The following is a 26,904-nucleotide window of genomic DNA, read 5'->3' on the forward strand; positions in this document are numbered from 1 at the left end:
GGATTATAAATAAATAAATAAATAAATAAATAAATAAATAAATAAATAAATAAATATTGGCGCAGGGGGAGGTGGGGGTGTATTTCTGCAGAGCCTCCTGTGGTTCCGCCCGCGGTGCCATCCTTGGGCCCTTCTGCAGGTCCCCCACACTCCTATGCCTTTCATTCTCTCTTGCACCGAGACCTCACAGCCCAGCACCGCAGCAAAGACCCCTCAGTATCCTTCGTGAGGTGCAGAGGGAAGACAGTGGCAGGAACTAACAGCAGCGGCAGGTGCATTGCTTCCAGACTCGAGTCGACCCATTTCTGTATTCCTAGGGCACGGGGTTTGGTGTAGAGTAAGGGCTTGTGGAATGTCGAATGAATGAATGAATGCATGCATGAGTGAATGAATGCATGAATGAATGGGATGCTAGCCAACATTTCTCTTGCACCTCCTAGGGCCCTGCTGTGGTGCTGATCTTCCAGCAGAACCGCCTTCAGTGAAGACTTGGGGAGCTTCCCAAAGTTAGGTGCCTGTGGGAACAGGTGTAGGGGGGGTAAGAGGAAATTCGCTTCGCAGTATATTAGGACTGGCCATTGGGTCTGTCTTCTTCTTTTTTTTTTTTTTTTAAAGATTTTATTTATGTATTCATGAGAGACACAGAGAGAGAGAGAGAGAGGCAGAGACACAGGCAGAGGGAGAAGCAGGCTCCATGCAGGGAGCCCGACGTGGGACCCAATCCGGGGACTCCAGGATCACGCCCTGAGCTAAAGACAGATGCTCAACCACTGGGCCATTTTTTCTTTTTTTTAAAGATTTTATTTATGTGTCTGTCTTCCAACTGGAAGAGGCAATACCCTCCACAGCATTCCTTTTTTTAAAGATTTTATTTACCTATTCATGAGAGAAAGAGAGAGACAGAGACATAGGCAGAAGGAGCAGCAGACTCCCTGTGGAGAGCCTGATGTGGGACTCAATCCCAGGACCTCAGGATGACAACCTGAGCCAAAGGCAGATGCTCAGCCACTGAACCACCCAGGCGCCCCCACCTCCACAACATTCTTGATGAGGGTTCCTCTAGCCCCTGTAGACCTCCCTCCGTGATGATGCACTTATTCATGACTTTCTGAGTCAGTGTCCTGTTGTTCCCAACAGAAGCTGGGATCTACCCCCGTACCAACACTGATCTTAGTCCAGAGCTGAGGGCTCTCCCTGTAACCTTAATCTCTTTTGTCCACAACAACCTGGGAACCTTCAACCAGCAAAGACTGACAGTTTTGCCCTGAGACACTGGTTAGGCTGAATGCAGCTACGGAGTTGATTTACCTAATCCCTGCCCTCAAGATTTCCCAGGTCTGAGGATGCAGGTCTTCTGGAAGATACTTTAGGTTTAAGGCACCCGAGACTCCCAAACTGGTATCTCTAGCCAGACGTTTCCCTACACCTGCATATCTACCTGCTTTCTATCCATCTCCACCTGGCTGTGACTCATATTGAAAACATCATCTCCCCCCCCACTCCCAAACCTGTTCTTCCTCTTTTCCCTCTGAATGCTGGGCACTACCATTCACCAATCACCCACGTCAAGGATCTTGGAGTCATTTGTAACTTCACTCTCTCTTCCTAGTTCCAGAACAAACCCCAAGACTTCTTATTTCTGCCCCTGATATATCCTTTAAAAAAAAAAAATCTGTCCACTTCCCTCGACCCACCACCTTGGTTCAGGCCAACATCATGCCAGAGTGTGAGAAATTACAAATGGCCACAAATTCTCTGTAGCTTCTCTCATCAGGGCTGGTCTAAAACTTATTTTGACCCAGAGAAAGTGGTGGAAGTGACATTGTGCTACTTCTGAGTTAAAGCCTCAACGAGCTTTGTAGTCTCTGCTTTCATCTTCTTGGAACACTGCCACCATAGGAAGAAGCCCAGTCTAGTCTAAGACACATGGCCCATCCATTAGCTAGCACTGCATGGCAGCCACACTAGTGAGAATGTCTTAGACCATCCAGTCCTAAATGAGCCATCAGATGACTATAAACACACGAGTAATCCTCCAAAGAAGAGCCCACATGAACCCAGCCCAATTTGCCAACCCACAGAATTGTGAGCAAATAAAGTTGTCATTTTAAGCCACTAAATTTGGAGGTGGTTTGTGATAGACAACAGATAATCGATATTCAGGGTGAAGTCCAAAGTCCTTCCCTAAGTCAGTAAGGCTTGGTCTGTATCTCTTTAGCCTCGTCTTCCACCTCTGGCACCCACACTGTGGGTTTCAATGGTCTAAACTACTTGCAGCTTCTTGGCTCACCCTGCTGTTGACTTTGAAACCTCATACACGGTGTTCCCTCTGCCCAGGGTGTCTCCCCTACATCCCCTCACCTGTCTGGCTGGCTATTTATCCTCAGCTTAGAGACCGTCTCCGTCTCTACCCTCAAGTCTTCTCTAACCATTCCTCTCTTTCTCCAGATCGAGTTAGCTACCCTTCCTTTGGGCTTCTAAGGCCCCCACACTTTCCCTAACACAGTGTGATTGTCCATTGACTAGTTTCTCTCACTTAATTCTGAGCTCCGTAAGGGCAGTGACAGAGTTTTATTTACACCTGTATTTATTGTTGCTAATACAAGGTCTAGCACAGCACTGCATAGAACTTTCCGCTGCCTGCACTGTCCGATATGCTGGGCCCAAGTCACACGTGACTACTGAGCACCTGAAGGGTGACTAGTGCAGTTGAAGAACTGAATTTTAAATTGTATTGAGTTTTTATTTATTTTTTTAAAGATTTATTTATTTATTTATTCTGAGAGAGCGAGAGAGAGGCAGAGACACAGGCAGAGGGAGAAGCAGGCTCCATGCAGGAAGCCGACTGTGGGACTCGATCCCGGGTCTCCAGGATCACACCCTGGGCTGCAGGCGGCGCTAAACCGCTGCGCCACCGGGGCTGCCCTGTATTGAGTTTTTTAAAAAGATTTTATCTATGCATTTGAGAGAGAGAGACAGCACAAGTGAGGGGAAGGGCAGAGGAAGAGGGAGAAGCAGACTCCTCACTGAGCAGGGAACCCCATGAAGGGCTAGATCCCAGGACCCTGAGATCATGACCTGAGCCAAAGTCAGACACTTAACTGACTGAGCCACTCAGGTGCCCCTAAATTGTATTTAATTTTAAGGCAACTTAAGTAACCACCTGTGGCTAGAGACCATGGTATTGGACAGCACAGGCCTAGCACATGGTAGGTGCTCATTGAATATATCTTCTCAAGATTTTTTTTTTTAAAGTAATCTCTACACCCAGTATGGAGCTCCAACTCACAACCCCAAGATCAAGAGTTGCATGCTCTACCAACTAAGCCAGCCAGGTGCCCCACAAGGAATATTTTTGAATAAAGACCAAAAGAGGATGGTAGTCATGGACAATCAAGACACAAGTAGAATGCTACGGATGTAATCAGCATAACTTCACGTACCCCTCTGACCCCCTCACTTTTCATTCCCGCAGCCTAACATTACCAATACTTCCCAACCTGCCTTGTATGATCTTAATCCTTGGCTCTTTACTGCCTGAGGTGGTTGTTGGTTATTCTCTCCTGGACCTGCCCAGTTTGATATTGTCCCTCTTGTGAGAAGGGCTGGTCCTAAAAGCCCCCTGGAGACTAATCTCATGCGGTCCAGACTGGTCAGGCCCAAGCAGAGAGGACTCTCTCCTTGGGGGCCTGGACTTCATCACATGGGAACCCTGCCATCTAAGTTTGTCTGCACTGGACAGTTGCCAAGCGCCTCCTAAAGGTGACAGTTGAAGCTGTTTCTGCTATAAAAAGTCACACAAAAGGGTGCTGCATTGTAGGGCTCTCTGCCCAGCGGGGAGCCTGTTTCTTCCTCGGCCTCTTCTTTCTGCTCATCCTCTCGCTTTCTCTTTCTCTGGAATAAATAAAGATTAAAAAAAACAAAAACAGAAACAAAAAATGTCACACAGAAAAGAAGCCACAGGGTTGATAATCTTCTTGCTACTCCTTATAAGAAACCGTGCAAGCCCTGGTCAGATGACTTCCAGGCCTGACACCATAGCAGGGTCTGAAGAGGAAGGAAGCACGGGGACAGGGTGAGGTGGGATCAGGGATAGGTCAGGGCCTCCTGCCAGACTGGGCTGGGTCTGCGGTTGAAGAGCAGGCCTGATGGGGAGTACAGTCCTTTCCAACAGACTTTCCCAAACATTCACTACAAAAAAAGGTTAAAAAGTGTGTGTGGGGGGGGCACCTAGGTGTCTCAGTGGTTGAGTGTCTGCCTTTGGCTCAGGTCATGATCCCAGGGTCCTGGCATCGGGCTCCCTGCAGGTGTTTCTCCCTCTGCCTGTGTCTCTGTCTCTCTCTGTGTGTCTCTCACAAATAAATTTTAAAAACTGTTCTGTGGGGGTGCCTGGGTGGCTCAGTGGTTGAGCGTCTGCCTTCGGCCCAGGGCGTGATCCCAAGGTCTTGGGATCGAGTCCCACATTGGGCTCCCTGCGTGGAGCCTGCTTCTCCCTCTGCCTGTGTCTCTGCCTCTCTCTCTCTCTCTCTGTCTCTCATGAATAAATAGATAAAATCTTAAAAAAAAAGGAAAGCTCCTTCCCCCGACCTTCTCAGGGTCCGCGGGCTGGCTATCTGGTTGGAGTGCTCCCCCTCCCAGAGACCTCCTCCAACCTTCTTTCTAGATCAGCACCTCTCTCAAGCCCTCTACCTGTATGCTTGAGTGTTTCATACAGCTCTTCTCATTTACCGACATTATATTGCATGTCTGTTTATTTTGTCCCCTCGAGACAGTAGACTTTGTTCTTTCTTTTTTTTTTTAAGATTTTATTTATTGGAGAGAGGGGGAGAGGGAGAGACGGAGCATGATGGGGGAGGGGAAGGGCAGAGGGGGAGGGAGAAGGAGACTTCCTGTTGAGCAGGGAGCCCAATGACAACATGGGGCTCCATCCCAGGACCCCAAGATCATGACCTGAGCCAAAAGCAGATGCCTAACTGACTGAGCCACCCTGGCTCCCCTAGATTTTCTTCTTCATGGCTGTATTCTCAGCGTCTTATACCCCAGCACATAGGTAGGTGCCCCATAAATCTGTTGAATGACTCAAAGTAACAAAAGTGTCCATTCTGCTCTGCCCCCAGCTCGGGGTGTCCTGCCTAGACAAGGCCTAAAGTTCAAGTAGAACCCTCCCCACTCCCACCAAGGCTCCAGGGGTCACTTTAGAGCAGCAGCTTTCAAACTTTTTGACCCTCTCTATTTTTTTTTAAAGATTTTATTTATTTATTCATGAGAGACACAGAGAGAGGCAGAGACATAGGCAGAGGGAGAAGCAGGCTCCACGCAGGGAGCCCGATGCAGGACTAGATCTCAGGACCCTGGGATTATGACCTGAGCCAAAGGCTCAACCACTGAGCCACCCAGGGATCCCCCTACCCTGACTCTCAATAAGAAACACAATCCCCAGTGCTCACACATGTACATGTTTATGTAACTGTAACAAACACAAAAAAACCTGTACTAGGAGCAAGATTTTCTTTTCTTTTCTTTTTTTTTTTAAATGCTGGTCTCCACTCCTTGAATAGATTTCATCACCTGCTCAACGGTCACCATTGCCTTAGACCGGTGTTTCCAGGGGCGGTCGGGGAGCGCATTTGTACTCTAGCCTCGGGGCAGCTGCTACAGAGGCAGATTCCCGGCTCCACCTCAGATTTAGTGATGGAGAATCTTATCTCACCCGAGAGTGTGAATGCTTAACAACCCCTTTCCCCCAGAGGTCCTGACCCGGGTGATTCTGAAGCTGATAAAGCCTGAGAAGCCATCACTTGGGGTTCTGAGTGTCCTGAGGCCTCTGGTGGAGACTTGTGTCAGGCACCCGTACATTTAAGGGAAGGGGCCGAGTCTTCCAGCCCAGCTTCCCCTCCAGGCCAGCCCAGCCCCTGAGTGGGTGGAACAGATGATCCCCACTTTATAAGAGTAAATTCCATTCCCACCTAAGCCCCTTGCAATTCCTAGGTACCTGCCCGGAAGTACTTCTGGTGATTTTGCTACTGACTCCAGCCCTCCCGGGCCCACTGCTCCCAGGCCACACCCGGTGAAGGGGCCCCACTTTCCCCAAGGACCTTAACCCCTACTTCCCCCTCTGCCCTCCACGGTCTCTTTTCCTTCCCATAAAATCGCTTCTGTTTTCTTTGTTCTTACCATAAGGTTTAATTACCCTCCCCGCCCCAAGCCCTTAGAACAAAAAAATTCTAACCACAATCTCCAGTTATGGTGGGCCATTTCCAGCCCCACCTCCCGGAAGAGGGTCAACTGCCATTATGAAGCCTTCACCTTTCCACTAGAAACGACTTTTGACGCCAAGAACACTGCGCTTTCCTCGCCAAAGAACCTCACACAGTTTACATCCTGAACCCCTGCTGCAAGTGTGTGTACACATCCTCACATATACAATAAAAGATTTTGAAGCCCCTAGTGTATACCATACACCCAAGCTCAGCACGTTGCAGACAAGCTCTCATTTAAGTCTTGAAGCAGCCCTGAGGTAGGAAACAATTCTCACCCCCATTTTAGAGATGAGGAAACTGAGGGACTAAATGATGTGACCCAGGTCCCAAAGTTTTAGGTGGTGGAGCTCTGGGGCTGTCAGCTGCCCTCGCCCTCAGGGGCTGAAGCTGAAGGGGCTAACAGAAAGGAGTTTATCTTTCCCTTTGCGCAGTTGTCACTTAGAGGGACCTCAGGATTAGAGGTACCTCAGCCCCTAAAGTGCTGCAGGACGTAGTGATGCTTCTCTTCAGGGTTTAGGTTTCACAAGTGTCGAGGCCGATGATTTAGAATAACCTCTGACACCCAAGGCCTGGCCTCGCCTTCCTTTGGCTGAATTTTCTCCTCAGGCCTCTGCTGTGACCTCCTAAAAGGGAGTTTGGGTGCTGGGGAACAGCACGTTCCTTGTACGCCCAGGCTGGCTGGACTGGAGCCCCAGCAGGAGACTTAATCTGGCCTTAGACTGACTGATGAGGTCCTGAGAAAATAAAGCTCCGAGGCAGCTCCAGCACATGCCAGCAGGGGCTTATTCTGGGGTGGGTTTTTTTTTGTTTGTTTGTTTTTTTAAGATTTTATTTATTTATTCATGAGAGACACAGAGAGAGAGGGAAAGACAGGAGAGGGAGAAGCAGGCCCCATGCAGGGAGCCTGACATGGGACTCAATCCGGGGACCCCAGGATCACACCCTAGGCCGAAGGCAGGTGCTAAACTGCTGAGCCACCCAGGTATCCCCTGAGGGTGGGTTTTTCATCCACGTTTTTTTTTGCATATTCTCTTTTCTTCAATAAACATGCATTCATTTTTTCAACACTAGTTATAAAAAGAGTTTCAAATGAGGAAAAATTTGGTTGTAAATACTTTGGGGAAGTCAGTGTAATACAGATGTTCCCCACTGGACCTTAATATGCAGTTTAAAAAGGTTAATCATGGGGGATCCCTGGGTGGCTCAGTGGTTGAGCACCTGCCTTCCGTCCAGGGCGTGATCCTGGGGTCCCGGGATCAAGTCCCGCATCGGGCTCCCTGCATGGAGCCTGCTTCTCCCTCTGCCTGTGTCTCTGCCTCTCTTTCTCTGTGTCTCTCATGAATAAATAAATCTTTAAAAATAAAATAAAATAAAAAGGTTAATCACGTTAGCCACAAATCAAACCGCCTGGACTCCAATCTCATTGCTACCAATTAGTAACTGTGGCTCCTTGCAAGTTACTTAACCTCCATAAAAATGGGAATCATAGGAGTCCTTTCCTTATATTAGTAAGAGACACTTAGCAATCCCAGCCCCTGTGTGTGCCCAGGATCCTGTTTAATCATTTAATCCTCAGCACAAGGGTGTGGGGGCAGGTACCCCTTATCCAGGCTTTACAGCTGAGGCCATTGAGGATGCTCTGCCCCTGGACAGATAAATGGGATTTGACCCAGGCAGCCTGACACCAGAACCTAGCCTCAAGCTACTGGGCTAAAGCTGCCTCTCAAAAAGGGTTGTGGTACATGATAAATCGCTTTATTTATTTTTTTGAAAGGTTTTACTTTTTCATGAGAGACACAGAGAGAGGCAGAGACATAGGCAGAGGGAGAGGGAGAAAACCAGATTCTAGGGCCCAGGGAACTCGACGGGAGCCAAAGGCCGACCCTCAACCACTGAGCCACCCAGGCGCCCCCGTGATAAAACGCTTTAACGCGCTCAGAAGTCTGGCACTTAGCAAGGGCCCGGTGAGGTTTCCTACGGTCGCTTTAATATTTAATATTTGGAGTTTCGTGTCCATCATAAAACTAACACGCATACAAGCCGACTTAATTCGGCAGAAAATCACAAAGACCGCTGAGGGGCTGGGGTCGCCGGGCGGGGGGGGGAGGGGGCTTTGGGGCGGCTGGGAGGTCGCGGGGTCCTGAGCGGCGGGGAGAGGTCTCACGGCGAGGTTGGGGGGGCGCCCCGCAAGGCCAGGGGGTGCAGAGCAGACCGGGAGAGGTCTCGAGGCGGGGTTGGGGGTCGTGAGGTGGGGGGGGGCGGAGGGGGGCCGCGGGGAGGGGTTGCGGGGAGCGGGGCCGAGGGGGTGTTGGAGCGGGGGCGGAGGAGGGCCTCGGGGAGGAGTTGGGGGCGCGGGGCAGGGGGGGGTGTGGAGCGGGGGGGGGGCCGCGGGGAGGGGTTTGGGGGCGCGGGGCAGGGGAGGTGTGGAGCGGGGGGCGTCGCGGGGAGGGGTTGGGGGGCGCGGGGCAGGGGAGGTGTGGAGCGGGGGGCGTCGCGGGGAGGGGTTGGGGCGCGGGGCGGGGGGGGGTGTGTGGAGCGGGGGGCCGCGGGGAGGGGTTGGCGGGGGGGGGGGGCGGGGCAGGGGGGTGTGGAGCGGGGGGGCCGCGGGAGGGGTTGGGGGGCGCGAGGCAGGGGAGGGGTGTGGAGCCTGGGGGGGCCGCGGGAGGGGTTGGGGGCGCGCGGGGCGAGAAGGCGGCGGGCATGGTTGGAGCTGGGGGGGCCGCGGGGAGGGGTTGGGCGGGGGCGGGGCAGGGGGGTGTGGAGCGGGGGGGGCCGCGGGGAGGGTTGGGGGCGCGGGGCAGGGGGGGTGTGGAAGTTGGGAGGGGTTGGGGGAGCGGGCGGCCGGGGCAGGGGTGTGTTGAGCGGGGGGGGCCGCGGGGAGGAGTTGGGGGGCGCGGGGCAGGGGGGTGTGGAGCGGGGGGGCCGCGGGGAGGGGTTGGGGGCGCGGGGGCCAGGGGGCGCGGAGCGGGGCGGGGTTGGGGGCGCGGCCGGGGCTCTGGGCGGGCGGGCGGGCAGGAAGCGGGGCGGCGGGCGCGCGGGACCGCGGGTCGGGGCGGGGGCGGGGCCGGGGCCGGGGCCGGGGCCGGGGGCGGGGTCGGGGAGGCCCCGCCCCGCGGTCACCTGCGGCAGGTGGAGCGCGCGGCGCCGGGCGCTCGGCCATGTCTGCGGGGAGCGCGGGGCCGGGGCCGCTGTGCCCGGAGCACGGCCAGGCCCTGGGCTGGTTCTGCTGCTCCGAGCGACGGCCCGTGTGCGCCGGGTGCGCGGGGCTGGGCGGCCGCTGCCGGGGCCACCGCATCCGCCGGGCGGAGGAGCGCGCGGAAGAGCTGCGGGTGAGCGGGCGGGGTCGCCGGAAGGCGGGGGGTCCGGGGGGGGGCCCGGGGGGGGCCGAGGGGGGGTCCGGGGGGGGACCCCGGGGGCCGCGCCGAGAGGGAGGCGGCGGGCCGGGGCGGCCGGGGCGGGAGCGCAGGCTCGGCGGTGGCCGCGGCTCGGAACCAGGCGGTTAAGGGTGTGGCCTGTGGTGGAGTCGCGGAGACCTGAGTTCGAATCCCGCCTCCTCCCCACCTCCCTGGGAGCGGCCTGAGTCTAAGCCTCAGTGTGTGGTGTGAGGGAAATAGCGCGAGTTTATTGGGGTCGCTGTGCCAGAGACCTAAGCTAATGGGTGGGATGCTCCTTAGTCCCGCACACAGGGCGGGTCCGGCTGCCCGTGCGCCCTCCGCCGCCGGTCGGGGGGTGAGAGCCGGGCGGCCTTGGTGGCCGGGGACAGCGTGTGCCCCGCGTCCCGCCCTGGTGGAAGCTGACCTGAGCTCAAAGCGGGCCTCCTCCCTCCACGGCCTGGGCTCGAGGCCCCTCCCCTCGTCCACCCTTCAGGCTTCCTGGTGAGCTCATTTCTTTTCCCTTTCTGCGTTGGCCTAGACTGGACCCCAAGCGGGTTCCACCTGGGTAAACGGCGGGGGCGGGGCGGATCTCGGGAGGCTCCTGCTGGACTCTTCACCTAGAGCTTCTCCCCACCTGCACTCCAGGTTAGCTCCAAGCTGCTCACCTTCTTCACTGCTCACCCCAGGTCTGCTGAGACTGGGGAGTCAGAGTCACGCTGGGTCTCCCTCCTTCCACCCTAGTGGCCCCTGGGGGTTTCCTTGCAATTTGATTAAGCCCCATAGCTTGGGGAAACCCAGGTGCTCTGCCCACCTGTGAGGCCCGAGGGTTCGGCCTGGGGACTCAGACCAACGGGTAGTAAACGCACCTGACTGGCCAGGAGGGGTTCACTTACTCAGTGACACCTGAAAGCTCCTGGTTGGCTCTCCCTGTCACCACTATCCATCATCAATAGTGAGGCATGAAAATAAACTTGGATAATGTGGTGTAATAAACTTGCATAATGGGTGGAAGCTTTGCCAGCACCAAAGCACTCCAGTATCTATCGTCTCATTCCATCCAGACATCTGAAGTTACATCCTACCTACGTTTTGAGCAAACTAAGGCCTGAACCGGGCAGTAACTCCTCCAAGGTTTCTAATATTCAGGAGCTGGACCAAGGGAGTCATCGATTTGGCCAGAGAAAACTACCTTTTTGCTTCAGTGGAGGGAGGAAGTGGTGCTAATGGGCGTGAGAATTCAATAAAAACCTTAAAAAAAAAAATGCCATCAGAGCAGAATCTTAGTGGAGGGGGGTGAAGGCTGGGGCAGGGTGGCAGGCATGGGGCTTGATTTGGAACACAGTCTGCCCAGGGTGCCTTCTCTGGCCCCTCCTGATGCCCTAAGCACATTCATCTCCTTTGCCTGCAGGGAAGGGTTTCTTGCCTTCTCTCCCCCCAATTTTGAGTATATTATGGCATTTACACACTCCTTCTGCTCTCTGTCCAGCCAGCAAAGAGATTTTGCCCCAGGGCAAGATGGTTACTTAACTGGGCACCACCAACACCCATTCAACCAAGTCCTTCATACCTTCTGGGTTCTCGTCCTGTAGCTTTGCGGAAGCTAGCTTAGTTTCCTTAGTCCTATGGTGTGTGGAGATCACAGCTTCCTCCCAGCCAGCTCAATTCTTTCACTTAGCATTTGGACCAGCGAAGTGCCAGACTAATTCCTGACTGTGGGGTGGGAAGGATTTGCAAGGGTTGCCTAGAAGAGGAGCCGAGTTGCCTTTTGGCAGATGGAGCTGGTGCAAAGCTCAGAGAGGAAGGAGTGGAGGAGCGCTGGTTGGGAAGGAGTCCAAGTCCCTGGAGAAATGGAGTGGAAAAGCAGGGGCCTGGCAAGTCACTCCTCTGTGGGCTTCAGCTTCATTTCTAAAACTCGCCCCTGCTCTCCTGTGGGATGCTCACAGCTTTGGCAGATGTGAACAACTGAATCTCTTGTGATCAAGGAAGTAGATGTTCCTTCATTCAACAAATATTTATTCAGGACCTCTATGTGTAGGAGGAACTTTCTTCTAGGTAGTGGCCCATAGCGAATAAGCCAAAGTCCACGGTGCCTGTGTTCCAGTGGTGGGGGAATGATACAAAAAAAGTAAATGAACCCATAGTATGCAGGCAGAGAGTGATAAATGCAAGGGAGTAAAATGAGCAGAGTAGGGAATGGGGTGTGCGGTGGTCAGGAAGGGCTGAAGTGCTTCAGGAAGCACTTCTGAAGAGGTGACCCTGAATAGAGTAGGGGAGGGAACTTGTATATATGTAGATTTACATATATATATATATATATATATACACATACATACATATATATCTGAGAATACTGTTCGACCCAGAAGAAGCAACAGGTGCAAAGACGCTATTGTCAGGACAAGTTTGGTGTGTTTTTTTTTTTTTTAATTTTTATTTATTTATGATAGTCACAGAAAGAGAGAGGCGCAGAGACACAGGCAGGAGGGAGAAGCAGGCTCCATGCACCGGGAGCCCGATGTGGGATTCGATCCCAGGTCTCCAGGATCGCGCCCTGGGCCAAAGGCAGGCGCCAAACCCCTGCGCCACCCAGGGATCCCAAGTTTGGTGTGTTTACGGAACACAAGGAGGCCATTGTGGAGAGTGCTAGGAGGTGACATTGGAGCAACAGAGTCCCATCAGACAGGAAAGCCACTGGACAGTTTTGAGCCAGGCCATGACCTGACCTAATTTCCTTACATAAGGGGGCAGTGGCTAACTGTGGGGGCTGAGCCCAGTTAGGAGGCTCCAGTTGGGCTCCTATGAGAGAGATAGTGACCATCTGAGTAGAATAGCGAGAGTGGAGGTGACCAGAGGTGGCCAGAGGGGAGAGAGAGAGACTTTGGAGTCAGGGCTGATAGGACTCACTGAGAGATTATAGATACATGCCAGTTTGGAAAGTAACTCCTGGGGTTTTTGTTGGGGTAAGGAGGTTGATGAGTGCTGGTGCTGTTTAATGAGTGGGGGGATAACTTCAGGAAAGGCAATTTGAGAAGCCGTGTTCTTCTGCTCAGGTGTGGAGAGCCAGGGAGCTGGGTCAGAAGGAATGCTGAGAGCTTATGCAGGAAAGTGATTACGATGATGGGCCTCAGATTTCAGGATAAGGAGGGAAATGAGGCCACAAAGTGGGTGATGGACACTGAAAGGTGTTAAGACTAATGTATTGGTGGCTTCAACTAGGCTAAAGAATGGCTGGACTGGAGGGGCGCCTGGGTGGCTCAGTCGGTTAAGCTTCCTACTCTTGGTTTCGCCTCAGGTCGTGATCTCAGGGTTGTGGGATTGAACCCCTGTGTTGGGCGTGCTCAGCGTGGAATCTGCTTGGGAGTCTCCCTCCCTCTCCCATTCATGCTTTCTCTCTCAAATATTTTTTTAAAAAAGAGACTTGTTGGGACCCCTGGGTGGCTCAGTGGTTGAACATCTGCCTTTGGCTCAGGACGTGATCCTGGGGTCTGGGATCTCTTCAGGGAGCCTGCTTAACCCTCTGCCTATGTCTCTGCTTCTCTCTCTCTCTCTCTCTCTCTCTGTGTGTGTGTGTGTGTGTGTGTATTTCTCATGAGTAAATAAAATCTTTTTAAGAATTAAAAAAAAAAGACTTGTTGGACTGGAAAATCTAGAGTAAGTAATCTGGAAGGATGGAAGTGGTGGGCATGGTGTGGAAGCCTTGAAATGAAGATTTTGGAGGTGGTATGGTTTTCAGTAATAACAAGGTCTCAGATGTGACTGTGGGTGCAAGTGGCTGAGGTGGGTGCAAGGGAAGTGGCTGATGTAGATGCAAGGGAATGGGGGAATTGCAAATCCACTCATTGGGATTAGAGTGAATGGATCCACATGGATCAAGATGCCATGGATGTCATTTGTATTTTGCAGAACAAGATTGTGGACCAGTGTGAGAGGCTGCAGTTACAGAGTGCCAGCATCACCAAGTATGTGGCTGAGGTCCTGCCAGGGAAGAACCAGAGAGCAGTGGTAGGTGGTTCTCCTTCCCCTCTGCTCTGGACCCCTCCTAGGATAAGACTCCAGCCTTAGCATGGGCCCGTCTAGGATCCCTTCCCAACCTCGCAGACTCACTGTGCCACTAGCAAAGCTGGATGCCCAAGGAAGGTTTCCTATCTCTCCGAGCCATGGGTTTACCATCCAGGCAGAGAGGACTCTTCCCAGTACCACACTGGGGCAAATACTGGGAAAATGACTTTCTTGGAGAACAGGATCAAGAAGGGTAGCATTCTTCCACCATCTAAGTATTTTGTGGTCAGCCCCCACATTCTAAAGTAACCTATGGGGGCAGCCCTGGTGGCGCAGCGGTTTAGCGCCGCCTGCAGCCTGGGGTGTGATCCTGGAGACCCGGGGTCAAGTCCCATGTCGGGCTTCCTGCATGGAGCCTGCTCTCCCTCTGCCTGTGTCTCTGCCTCTCTCTCGCTCTCTCTGAATAAATAAATATTTAAAAAATAAATAAATAAGGTAACCTATGGACTTTTACATGGAGTGTCCTTTATGACCATCTTATGCAGTAGGTGGCGGTAACATACCTGTTTACATACAGGAAATGGGTCACCTAGAGGTTAATTGACCTGCCCACGGTCCACAGCCTCCTGCCAGAGGCAGTTCCAGGACCTGGATCTTCTGACTCCCAGGCCAGTGCTCCTACTGCTACTCCCCACTGCTGAGCCTTTATTCACTTGCCCCCATAGTCACTGCTACATTGTCACCTTTAAGTATGCCCCTCATGGGTAAGGGCTTTGAATTTCTTTCTGTACATCCCCTCCTTCGTTCCTCAACATGTGCAGTGGAGCAGGCTTGGCATGGTCTTAGTCAAGGTTCTTTTTTATTTATTTTTTTATTCATGAGAGACAGAGAAAAAGAGACACAGGCAGAGGGAGAAGCAGACTCCTCGCAGGGAGCCCGATGCGGGACTCGATCCCAGGACCCCAGGATCAGGCCCCGAGCCAAAGGCAGGCACTCAACCACTGAGCCACCGAGGTGCCCCAGTCAAGATTCTTTTGATTGTGTAAAAGGAAACTCAGTTGAACTAGTTTGAGCAAAACAGGGCATTTCCTGGCGGGATACAGAAGCCTCTCAGAACCTAAAAGGGATGAGAACCAGGAAAGAAGAAGCTGCTAGGAGGCCAGGCAGCTATTCTGTGTCCAGTTCTGCTTCTCTTAGCATGATGGTTCTTCTCTCTCTCACCCATTTTCTTCATCCTTTTTATTTTCTTGTCTTGACTGCACTGGCCAGGACCTCAGTACAATGTTGAATAGAAGCTCATGTAGCAGATACTGACTTCAAGGGGTATACTCACAACATTTAACCATTTCTGTATTTATTTAACAAATCTATGGAGCACCCACCACCTGCCCAAGTACCATTGTTTTATATACTAGAGATTCCACAGTAAACAAAACATATGAAAATTCCTGTTTTCTTGAAACTTATGTGGTAGTCAGGGGGTAAGACAATAACAATTAAATACATGCTATGTCAGAAGGTGAGAAGTGCTATGGAGATGTTTAACACAGAAAGGAGGACCTTCCTTGTTGAGAACGGGGGTTGCAATTTCATATGCTCTGATCAGAAATGACCTAATTAAGTATTGATATTTGCACAACATTTACAGAAGGTGAGGGAATGTGGGGGAAGAGTTCTAGGAAGAGGGAATGGCAAGTGCAAAGGCCCTAAAGTGGAAGCATACCTGACACGTTGGAGGAGCAGCAAGGAGGCCTATGAGGCTGAAGCAGAGTAAACAGGTGAGAAAGCAATAGGAAGTGAAGTCAGAGAGGCAGGGGGGCGGGGAAGCTAGATAGCATCATCACTGGACGCATGGGGACTTTGCCTTTTGTTTGGGTGAGGTGGGAAGTCTCTAGAAATTTCTGAGCAGACTAAGATGATATGACCTAAGATTAAAAAGAACACCGGTTACTGTTTGAGAAGTGACCATAGGTCACAAAGGCAAAAGCAGGGAGACCAATTAGGAAGCTGGCATAATAATCCAGGTGAAAGACAAGAGTGGTTTGGACATGAGTGATGCTGAAAAGTGTCTGGATTCTATGTCTATTATGAAGGGAGAGACACTAGGATATGCGGATGGACTGGATGTAGGCAAGAGAGAAAGGTAGGAGTGGGGAGGAATAACTCTTAACCATTTTTCTTTCTTAAATATTTTGATTTGAGAGCTGGAAGGATGAGGCAGCCATTTACCAAGGTGGGGAAGGACCACGTGTGGAGTGATGGTTGGCAGGGAGGGAGATTAGGAATTCAGTTGTGGACATGTTAAATTTGAGATGCATGTTAGACATCCAAGGGAAGATATTGAGTAGGTCCCGAATGTGTGTAAGTTGGGAGAAGACCAGGCTAGAGACATAAATTTCACGAGACTATAAATGAGTGGTAAAAATTGGAAGCCACAGGAAGAGATGAGATCACTAAGTGAATAAGTAAAGATTAGGAAAATGCAGGGATCCAAGGACCAAGCTCTAGGGCACCTCAACAGTTAACCGTTAAGAAGATAGAGGAGAGAGTGGTATCTGGCTGGCTCAGTTGGAGGAGCATGTGACTCTTGATCTCAGGGTCATGAGTTGGAACCCCATGTTGGGTTTAGCGATTACATAAATAAAATTAGGGAGAAGAAGAAGATGGGGGAAGAGTAGGAAGAGAAGGAAGAGGAAAATGAAGATAGAATCAGGAAAGTCAACCAAGAAGGAGCAATGAATGAGATAGGAGTCAAACTAAGAGTGTGGTGTCCACACAATAGGTTTCCAGGAGGTGGGATGTCACGTGTTGGAGAGGGGTCAAGTAAGGTCAGAAACAAGAGTGGGCCATTGGATTTAGTAACAGGTTCATCACTGGAGTTCGTGACAAGAGGTGTTTTGTAGAGTGGTAGAGTAGAAGCCTGATGGGAGCGGGTTTCAGAGAGAACAGAATTGTAATTTGGGCACAGACAACACTTGAGGAGCTTTGCTGTAAGAAGGGGGCTGAGAAATGGGATGATAGTGGAGAGGGATATGGGATCAAGATGGTATTTTATTTTGAAGATGGGAGAAATTACTCTGCTGATAGGGATTGTCTGGTAGAGAGGGAGAAATTAATGGTGCAGGAGAAAGGGGGAGAGACAGGTCCAGCAGCGGGGGATGGGATCTAGTAAACAAATGGAGACTTAGCCATAGGTAAGAGCATGAGCGTTCACAGGAACGGGGAAGGCTGTATGGTTTTACTTTTAAAATTATCATTGTTTTTTTTTTTCCACTAATTTCTAACTTAACTTCATTGTAGTCTGCCTATCAGTTGTTAAAAATTTGTTGAGACTTGCTCTATGCCCTAAAACATGGTCACTTTGGTAAATGTTTCACATTCAAATCTTCTCTATAGTTACTATTTTTTTATCTGCCAGATTTACTGACTGCTGGCAAGGGGCATTTATAGTTTTATATCATGCTGTGGATTTGTCTGTTTTTCTGTATAATTCTGTCTTTACTGGGCTCTTAGGTTTAGAGGAGTAGAAAATTCTAAAATAAACCACAAGCCACTTTCAGGGCAATAGAGTCTCAGCTCTCAATCACACTGGTTTTAGTTCTTTTATACTTTTGGACCCCAGGGGATTTCCTTTACTTAGCTGCCAGAGCAGCTTCACTTTTAAAAGGATGCTTTGGGCTATTTTTCCAGCACTTCTGGGTTTTGTCTTAGGACAGCATTTAGTTTTTTCTGGCATATCTTTGGGAAGGGAAATTTTTTTTTCTCTGCTATTTTCTGGGAATGAGTCAAGAAATGTGTTGAAATTGGGGATCCCTGGGTGGCGCAGCAGTTTAGCGCCTGCCTTTGGCCCAGGGCGCGATCCTGGAGACCCGGGATCGAATCCCACATTGGGCTCCCAGTGCATGGAGCCTGCTTCTCCCTCTGCCTGTGTCTCTGCCTCTCTCTCTCTCACTGTGTGCCTATCATTAATAAGTAAAATAAAATTAAAAAAAATTAAAAAAAAAAGAATTGTGTTAAAATTGATTACAGTCTTCTAGCGAGAGACTGACTATGTGATGTATCTTGGGCCAGGGTCTGTTCTTGGTCCTGATGGCATACACGGTACACACGTGGCTCCCCCTGTGGGCAAGGCAGCAAGGGGCGATAGAACAATAGCTAATGCTGCTGAACACTTAACATGCTAGGCTTTGTTCTGTTTGCTTTGTATGTATTAACTCATTTAATCTTCCACAGTAACCTCACGAGATAGGTACTTTATTATCCTCATTTAACATATTAGAAAACTGGGGCACCGGCGTGGCTCAGTCAGTTAAGCGTCTCCCTTCAGCTCAGGTCATGATCCCAAAGTCCTGGGATTGAACCCCACGTCAGGCCCCTTGCTCAGCAGGGAGTCTGCTCTCCCTCTCGCTCTGCCTGCCTCTCCTCTCTCCCTGCTTGTGCTCTCTCTCTCTCTTATAAATAAATAAATCTAAAATCAAAACAAAACAAAAACAGATTAGAACACTGAGGCATAGGGAAGATCAGTAATGTGCTCAACATCCTGCAGATAGTAAGTGGATTGGCTAAGAGTTAAACCTAGGCACTGTCTCTATAAAGCCTCATTCCCTAACTAGTGTGTTATGCTGGCTCAGGGAAAACTGAAGATGGAGCCAGAACTCCTAGGTTCACTTAGGCCATTCACTCTCTTCCTCTGCACTGGGCAAATTGTGGGTCTCAGTTGTTCCTGTGAAGCAGGAGTCATTATCCCCATGCACGATGCAGAACAGGTCTGCACGGCAGGACATAGAGAAAACTGCTGGCTATCCATGACTTTCTGGCATGAAGGAGACTGTTCTACTTCTTCTCACTTGTCTGGCAAGAGTGCAGGTGTTTCATGCAACCTTTGGGGATGATTGATTGTCCGGTGGCATTGGTGGAAAGGGAATAGTATTGAACTGAGAGTCAAGAGAACTGGGTTCTAGTCCCAGCTCTGTCACTGACTTGGCCTGTGAGTGCTACCAAGAGATTTCGGACTTAGTCAGAAGAGACTTTTCCCTCAGTCATTCAGCAAATATTTGAGTACCTACTGTGTGTCAGACCCTTGCTAATTACTAGGAGATCCATATTAGCTTCATCAGAGAATTGATTTAATTCCTCCTGGCATGAATAAGAATCCTACCACAGAAGCCATTGGAATGGAAAGATTTAGGGAAAAATGAGATTTTTTTTACTCAGAGTCAAAATATCAACTGGGCTACTACTGTTGGTATGGATCCTGTTGATGGGGATGCCCTCGTGGGCTCTTTTGCTCTACAATTCTATAGTTCTCTGACCTCGGTCCCTTGGCCTTGGAATTCTCCACTGTGAAATGATTGATTCTAGTTGATCTCTAGACCATGCCCCGCTCTTCCATTCTGTGATCCTACCTCTATGGGATATGACCTAGATGTCTGGATCTCATATTTCTTTACCCTAAACCATATTTGGGAACTCTAAGGGCAAGCACTGTTTCTTCCATTACTGTGCCCATGGCAGACATTACCAATCAATCCCAGCACTCTTTCCCACGGAGCCTGAATCCTCTTAATCTTGACTGGGACTTTGCTAGAACCCGATTCCTTGTGTTATCCCTCATCAGAGCACAGCCAGCGCAGCACGGGAACTGGTCATCCAGAGGCTAGGTGTGGTGAGGAGTCTGTGTGAGAGTGAGGAGCAGCGTTTGCTGGAACAGGTGCATGGTGAAGAGGAGCGGGCCCACCAGAGTATCCTGACACAGCGAGTACACTGGACTGAGGCGCTGCAGAAGCTTGACACCATTCGGACCAGCCTGGTGGACATGCTCACCCATCTGGATGACCTCCAGCTGATTGTAAGTCGGGCAGGGGTGAGGACACACCCAGTGGACCCAGATACACCCAAAATCTAAAACACTGAGAATGATTCTTGGTAAGAGTTGGGTGGATATGGATAATCTGGAGCAGGAATGAAGCAAGGAAATAAAATCATATGTAATTTTTTTTATCAGGATACTGATAAGTATTCTTTTAATAGTGAGCAAATATTTACTGAGTGTCTACTATGTGCTGTTGTGCCATGGGGTGGAGTTACAGGGCATAGCTGTTAATATCTTATGAAGGAGATGAATACATAATCTAATAATGGAAGGTTACATCCTCTGGTCGAGGACATCACTGGGGAGCTAGAGACCCCACAATCCAGGCTTGTGGGTGGCAGTGGTCAGGGTGGGCGTCCTGGATGAAGTAACTTCGAAGCTGGTGCCTGAAAGATAAAGAGGAACAGCTCATTAAATGAAGTGGAGAGGCAGAGAGAGGGTGCAGAAGCGTGCAGACGGAGGACACTGACCAGGGGTCCTTATTCTTACCACCCAGAAACCACCATGGGTAATATTTTGGTACATATCCCTGCAGAGTACTTTATATAGAGCTACAGATACGTGCAGTTTAACAGGGACAGTCTGATGTTGGAGTAAATATGCCAAGCAGAGAAATCAGAATGTGGAACAACCCAGCTGTTCCCCTGTAGTTCAAGTAGGGCAGTTCCCTTCGCTGCCCTAAATTATGCATTCAATTAGTCACAGTTTCCACGGACAGAGCACATTGTGTCCCAAACACTGGGACGGTCACAAGAGAAGATTCAGGAAGAGTCCCAGCCATCCAGGAGCTGGCAGCTTTGGGGTGGGGGCAGTGAAGTGTTGGTAGATGTGTACTTGTCCTAAAGTGCAGTTTAAGGAAACAGAGGATGCCCCAGGGCACAGGGAGACAGTGATTCATGCCAAATGCGTGGTGGGGACTGTGTGTGAAGAAGAACCCAGATAGTAGCTTCGTTTTGGAATTTTTTTTTTTTTCATTTTGGATCTTAAAGCAGGAATAGGATGCTTTATTTTAGAGTCTGTCCACGTAGCACCCTCCATGCCAGTTGAAAATATCCAAGTCTTGACCACCTGCTGAGTTCCTGGTACCAAGCCTGACTCTGTTTTCTTTTCTCACAGCAGAAGGAGCAGGAGATTTTTGAAAGGTGAGTATGGCCCCGTCATTTCCCTGGGCAGTCATGGAAACCATTGCCCGCCGGCGTGTAACTAGTCCGTTGCCTTGAGGCCTTGCTGCTCCCGGGAGGAAGCCCAAGGCATGCGGCTGAGTGGCTACCCTGGAGCCATGCTCCCTGGACTGGGTCTTCCCGCACCAGACTTGGAGAACTGCTTAAATGGTGCGGAAGGGGAGTGAAATCAACACTTAGCAACCAGAGGCTGGCCAAGGGCTTTCTAGAATGTTATCCTGTTGGAGTGTTTTATATCCCCCATCTAAGGATGAAAATACTGAGGCTCAGGGGCACCTGGGTGGCTCAGCTGGTTAAGCATCTGCCTCCCGCTCAGGTCATGATCTTAGGGTCGTGGGATCGAGCCCCTGCATCAGGGCTCTCCCACTCCCCCTGCCTGTGCTCTCTCTCATTCTGTCAAATAAATAAACAAAATCTATGAAAGAAAGAAAATACTGAGGCTCAAAGAGGGGTGGGGACTTGCCTATGCCCCAGAGTTGGGGCATGGACCCACACCCGACACCTGTCCCACCACTGTCTCCTCTGCCTCAGTTCCCCCTTTCTCGGATGAAAGAATCTTGGAAACTTAAGTCTAGTTACCACTCAAAATTTGCATTTTAATGAAGCAATAATAAAAGCATTTAACCAGGCTCTCCCTGGGTCCTGAAGGGCTGAGAGCCAAGAGCCCTAGGAAGTGGCCAAGAGGATGTGATTTGCCAGGCAAAGAAATTACATTCTTATATCTTCTGTGAGAGATTTCAGAGCTGTACCTGAGGAGCACAACCCATTCTTCTTACCTATTTTTTATATTTAAATTTCAACAGTAATACACGTGTATGAGAGAAAGAGAAAAAAATGCCACCTATATAAAACCATTTAAAATTTAGAATGTCTTGGGGTGCCTGGCTGGCTCATTTAGTAGAGCATGTGTAACTTGATATCAGGATTGTGAATTTGAGCCCCACATTGGGCATAGAGATTACTTTTTTTTTTTTTTTTTTAGTTTCTCCATCACACCTTCCTAACACTATTCTTGGAGGTGATCAGTTTTAACAGTCAGATGTGTATCCTGTGGACTTTCCTCTGTAAAGTCCTAGGAGAGTACATCTGGGCTTGTCTACCTCTAAAGATACGTTTTGTTTTGTTTTGTTTTGTTTTTTTTAACACAGTTGGGATTGTTTTAAAACTTGCTGTTCTATAACTTTTCAAGGTCTCTTGGAATCTCTCCCTGTCAGTATGTATAGATTTACCTCACTCTCCGGCAAGTCTGTAAAGGCTCCCCCAGTATGGATGCCCCCAACTTTATTTTCCAGTCTCCTTTCCTCTTTCTCTTTTACCTTCTTCATCTTTCTCTAAAACCATCCTGTCTTCAATTTCAAGCTGCTCAGATTTTTGAAGGAAAAAAGTTGATCTTTAATTTTTTTTTTCTTTGCAACATTTCAAATATAGGGAAAAGTTGTGAAATAGTATAAGGTGCTTTGCCTGAAAATCCTAACTGGTAGTAATTTGCCACATCTGCTCTCTTTCTTGGTTTGTTTGTCTCTTCCTTTCTGTCTAACAAGTGAATATATGGCACTTATTTTTTACTGACCTCTTTGAGACCAAGTTGCAGAAAGTGAGACCTTGTATGTCTAAATGCTTCAGCATCTTTCTCTCAAGAACAAAGACCATCTCTTCCATAACTACAGTGTCACTATTAAGCTCTGGAAATTTAATGCTGGTATAATACTATTATCTAATATACAGTCTATATTCAAATGTTGCTAATTGTGCCCCAAACATTCTTTTTTTTTTTTTTAAGATTTTATTTATTTATTAATGAGAGACACAGAGAGAGGCAGAGAGATAAGCAGGCCCCATGCAGGATCCCGACGCGGGACTCGATCCCGGAACTCTGGGATCACGTCCCGAGCCGAAGGCAGATGCTCAACCACTGAGCCACCCAGATGTCCCTGCCCCAAACATTTTTTAACAGGGTTTGCTGTGTTTTGTGTTTCCTGATTCATCTGGTCTTTTAATCTGGAATTGTTCCTTAGCCTTTTAAAACAACCATAACAACAAAATACTTTTGAAGAGTATAGGCCAGTTTTATAGACCTATCCCTCAGTTTGGATTTATCTGCTGTGCCCACATCCACGGCCGGGCTCAGCTCTGGCTGCCACGGCAACAGGTCCTGCTGCCCGGAGCGGACATTCTGATCCCAGCCAGGGCCCTGCTTACCCCAGCCCCATTGCACTGCCACTCCTTTGGGATCACGAGTTTTCCCCTTGGAACCATGAGGCACTGGACCAGCTGGCTGTCTAGACTCTAGTGTCTATGTCTGGCCTCCGATTTGCCTTGGGTTGGCTCAGCGCTGCTGACATGGGCTCCTCTTTCCTCCCCACCTGATGGCTGGGGCTCCTCCAGCCCCACCTTCGGTGCTTGGAGAAGATGCAACAGACCCTCTCTTGTCCTGAGCACAAAGAGCCTTTGTTAGCAGAGCCTGTTTTCAGCTTTTCTAGGGCTCTGTTCACCTTGCTCTTCCCAAGCCAGGATACTGACAGTCTTGCAAAGGAGCTTGCACCCATGAGCTGTGCCCCACTCTCTGCTCCTTCATTATGGGCAGAGCCAGGAGATTTGGGGAAGAGAATGTGCTCTCAGAACTGCTGCCTAGATCTCAAAGCCATCTTCAGAGTCAGAGGTGGTGGGAGAGCTCTTTCTCAGAAACTAGTTCAGAGGCCCACTAGTTCCTTAGCGAACCCTTACTTTGCCCTACACCCTCTTGATTATTTTCATGTTAGGTCAAGGGCAAACTTATGTTGAATAGTGCCTGGACTCCAGACTGGATTTGTTCTGTTTTTGCATGGAGGCAGCACTTGAACCCAGCTCCTCTTTTTTGCTGAGTGCTTTCTCTGAATTTCTCTTTTTTCCTGTCAAATGGGATAACAGCTATGTCCCAGGTTAGAGCAAAGATGACATGAGATTCTATACAGAAAACTGGGAGCCCCATAACCTACATTCTTAATAAATAGTAATTCTCCCCTCCTGGGCATGCTCTATTCCCATATTCCCTCCAGCCAAACCCAGTGCCCCTGTGGAGAGGTAACTATTGGGAGCAAAGCACTAGAACTAATTTATGGTTGGGGGTGATAACCGATAGTCCCTTCTTGTGGGATCCCTCAAGGGTGTTGCATTTTAAGAGCAGGGGAGTGGCTGTACCTTCTGACCAAAGCAATAGGTTTTGCTGTAGTAAGTTTTATTTGTTTTTAAAGATGTTATTTATTCATGAGAGACACAGAGAGGCAGAGACACAGGCAGAGGAAGAAGTAGGCTCCACGCAGGGAGCCTGATGTGGGACTCCATCTCAGGACCCTGGGACCCTGGGACCCCACCCTGAGTGAAAGCCGGACGCTCAACCTCTGAGCCACCCAGGTGTCCCATCTTAGTGGGGTTTTGGTTGCATCTGATGTTTGACCCAGATCCATGTCCAGAACCTTCCTGAATTTCTGTTTTATTTTGTTTTTGTTTTTTTTTTTCCACAAGGACCGAGGAGGCAGAGGGCATTCTGGATCCTCAGGAGTCGGACAAGTTAAACTTTAATGAGAAGTGCATTCGGAGCCCACTACTTACCCAACTCTGGCTGACAGCAGTTCTCGGGTCCCTCTCAGGTTAGGAGCTGTTAGAGCCTAGCACCAGTTGGGACAACTGGGCTGTTGGCTGGCTGGCTGGGGTTTGCTGCTGGGGTCACACTGGGAACCAGAGCATCTGGCATGGTAGCTTAAGCAATGAGTGATGCTAGATGTGGGCTTGTCAATGAGGCCAAGGTTCTGGACAGGCTTGGGGTGGCTGGGTCAGATCCTTCTCATTTCCAGACCAACCTGCTCTGTTGGGTCTAAGAAAAATCTGGTTCCCGTAAGTCACATCTCTGTGAGTCACAGCTTAGTATTATATCTTGGAAACCTAGTTTCTCTTTAAGAAGATATAATTGATGGCCAACTGGAGAGTATCTGGAGCGAGAATTGAGCTGCCTGGATTTGCCTCACTTACTTAACATTGACTCAGGCGACTCTAGTGTCTAGAGATTTACCTCTAGACTGGCATCCAGTCTAGTGCTGCACGCTAAGGCCACAGAGGTGAATGGGACACGGTCTTTGCCCTGCAGGAATTCCCACTTAGTGCAGAAGTTCTCCAAGCCAGATCCCCCAAGCTAGGTGGAAGCTTCTGTCTTCCTAGTTGTGACGCTTTTGCACAATTCACAGAGAGGTTAATGGATTGAAGTTTTCCTCAATTTTAACTCTCCTCCCTTGCGTGTTAGCCTTAAATTTTTAGTACAAGCTATAGCTTGTCTGCTCTAGATTCTATTATCGGAGAGTGCCAGCAGTCCCGTTTAGTTCCTTGTTGGAAAGGATGCATCTGATGCTTCCTAGCTCCCAGGGACCATGCTCCTAGGACATATCTGATCTGGAGGCCACAGATAGGCCCAACTGGAGTACACTCTGATCAGTGCTGGATGCTGGATCTTCATTTTGCCCCGCCACCAACTAGGTGTGTGACTTTGGGCAACTTGCTTGTCCTCTCTGGGCCTTATTTCTAGATGGGGGTCTTGGACTAATGATAACTATTGTTACCATGACCACAATTTATCGAGCGTTTTAATGATAGGCACTTGATATGTATCATCTCATTTGGTCCTCATGTTCGCCCTATAAGCCCTGTTAGTCCCCATTTTACAGATGAGAATACCGAGGCTCAGAGACAGTAAGTGGCTTGTCTGAGGTCACACTGCCAGTGAGTGGGGAGGAAGCCCTTTGCTGCTGAACAGGACCAGGTTAGGGCTGAGGGTGGGCCGTTGGGCAACTCTGAGAATTCCTTCTGGCAGGCATGGAGGATGTGCGTATCGACGAGAGGACTGTCAGCCCCTTGCTGCAGCTGTCAGATGATCGAAGGACCCTGACCTTCAATGCCAAGAAGTCCAAGGCCTGTGCCGATGTCCCCGAGCGCTTTGACCACTGGCCCAATGCCCTCGCTGCCACCTCTTTCCAGGCTGGGCTGCACACCTGGCTGGTGCACGTCCAGAACAGTTGTGCCTATAAAGTGGGCGTGGCCCTGGGCCAGCTGCCCCGCAAGGGCTCTGGCAGCGACTCCCGGCTGGGCCACAACACCTTCTCGTGGGTCTTCTCCCGCTATGACCAGGAGTTCTGTTTCTCGCACGACGGGCAGCACGAGCCGCTGGGGCTGCTGCGTTGCCCCTCGCAGCTGGGCGTGCTCCTGGACTTGCAGGCGCAGGAGCTGCTCTTCTACGAGCCTGCCTCGGGCACGGTGCTCCACACCCACCACGCGCCCTTCCCGGGGCCCCTCTTCCCCGTCTTCGCCGTGGCCGACCAGACCATTTCCATCGTCCGCTGACCTGGGGCCACAGGGAGCCCGGGGCTACCCCCCACGCCTCCAGGCCACGTTCCTCTCCAGCGTCTTTTCCCCCAAATGTTGCCTCTGCCCAGTGGGCAGCTTTTAGGAGGGGTGGGGACCCGCTTTGGGCCTGCGTCCGGGCTCGGCGTCCGTGGGGAGCCTGCCGCTCCCTGGGCCTCAGCCTCCCAAACCCGCCGCGCATCTGCCCCTCTGAGGGTGTCTTGTTTACCAGTCACGGCTGGCATCCAGCGCGGTGCCTGGTGCCTACTGATTGTGCAATAAATATTTCACAAGCGCGTGGATGGATGGAAGGGTGCCCGGGTGTGTGTGGGAGGCTCTTCTCGAGAACCTTAAAGGGATTCAGGAGTCCTGCTAGGCCGCTGTTGGCCACAGGACTCTGGCCTAGGGGGCTCGGAAGACTGAGGGCATCCTGTCCACAGGGAACCGGACTGCAACACCTGCCTCGGGGTGGGTGGCTGGGCTCAGCTGTGCACCCCTCCGTGGGAACAGGGACAACCCCCCCCCACCTGCAACTCGTGGCCCCCCTGACATATTGTGGGGACCCGGAGGGAGGGCTTCAAGCCCGAGAGGACAGAGGCAGTAAGAGGGTCAGGTTTGGGGAACAGGTATGTTATTAAAGGTTTTCAAAGACTGAGAAGTTTCTTCCATGTTCTTTGTGGCTAATTGGGCAAATCTCCCCAAGTGCCAGCTCATGTCTGAAGAGGTGCCCTTGCTAGGACGTAGAGGCCTTCCTCACCCCCCTCAGCATGCCGAGCTCAGCACACACAGCTAAGAGAGCCCTGCCTGCTGGAACCAAGGACAATCCCTTCCTGCTCCAGGTCCCATCAGAACAG

At 50.5% G+C, this 26,904-nt stretch overlaps 1 protein-coding gene across 2 annotated transcripts; it reads left to right on the plus strand.

The window, feature by feature from the left end:
- The first annotated feature begins 9,357 nt into the window (after positions 1 to 9,357).
- BSPRY (B-box and SPRY domain containing) lies at positions 9,358 to 26,708 on the plus strand. 2 transcript variants are annotated; one of them, XM_049116393.1, is made up of 6 exons: positions 9,358 to 9,589; positions 13,538 to 13,636; positions 19,251 to 19,481; positions 20,625 to 20,647; positions 24,188 to 24,312; positions 25,524 to 26,708. In XM_049116393.1, exons 1-6 carry the CDS (start codon positions 9,419 to 9,421, stop codon positions 26,048 to 26,050), a joined length of 1,176 nt encoding a protein of 391 aa, XP_048972350.1. In that variant the 5' UTR covers positions 9,358 to 9,418; the 3' UTR covers positions 26,051 to 26,708. The 2 variants fall into 2 exon arrangements, with proteins under 2 accessions (XP_048972350.1, XP_025288527.1); XM_025432742.3 differs by having other exon boundaries at positions 9,360 to 9,589; positions 20,622 to 20,647.
- Positions 26,709 to 26,904: the final 196 nt, after the last annotated feature.

Source organism: Canis lupus, chromosome 11 (assembly GCF_003254725.2).
Source record: "Canis lupus dingo isolate Sandy chromosome 11, ASM325472v2, whole genome shotgun sequence".
In the NCBI taxonomy this organism is placed as follows: domain Eukaryota; kingdom Metazoa; phylum Chordata; class Mammalia; order Carnivora; family Canidae; genus Canis; species Canis lupus.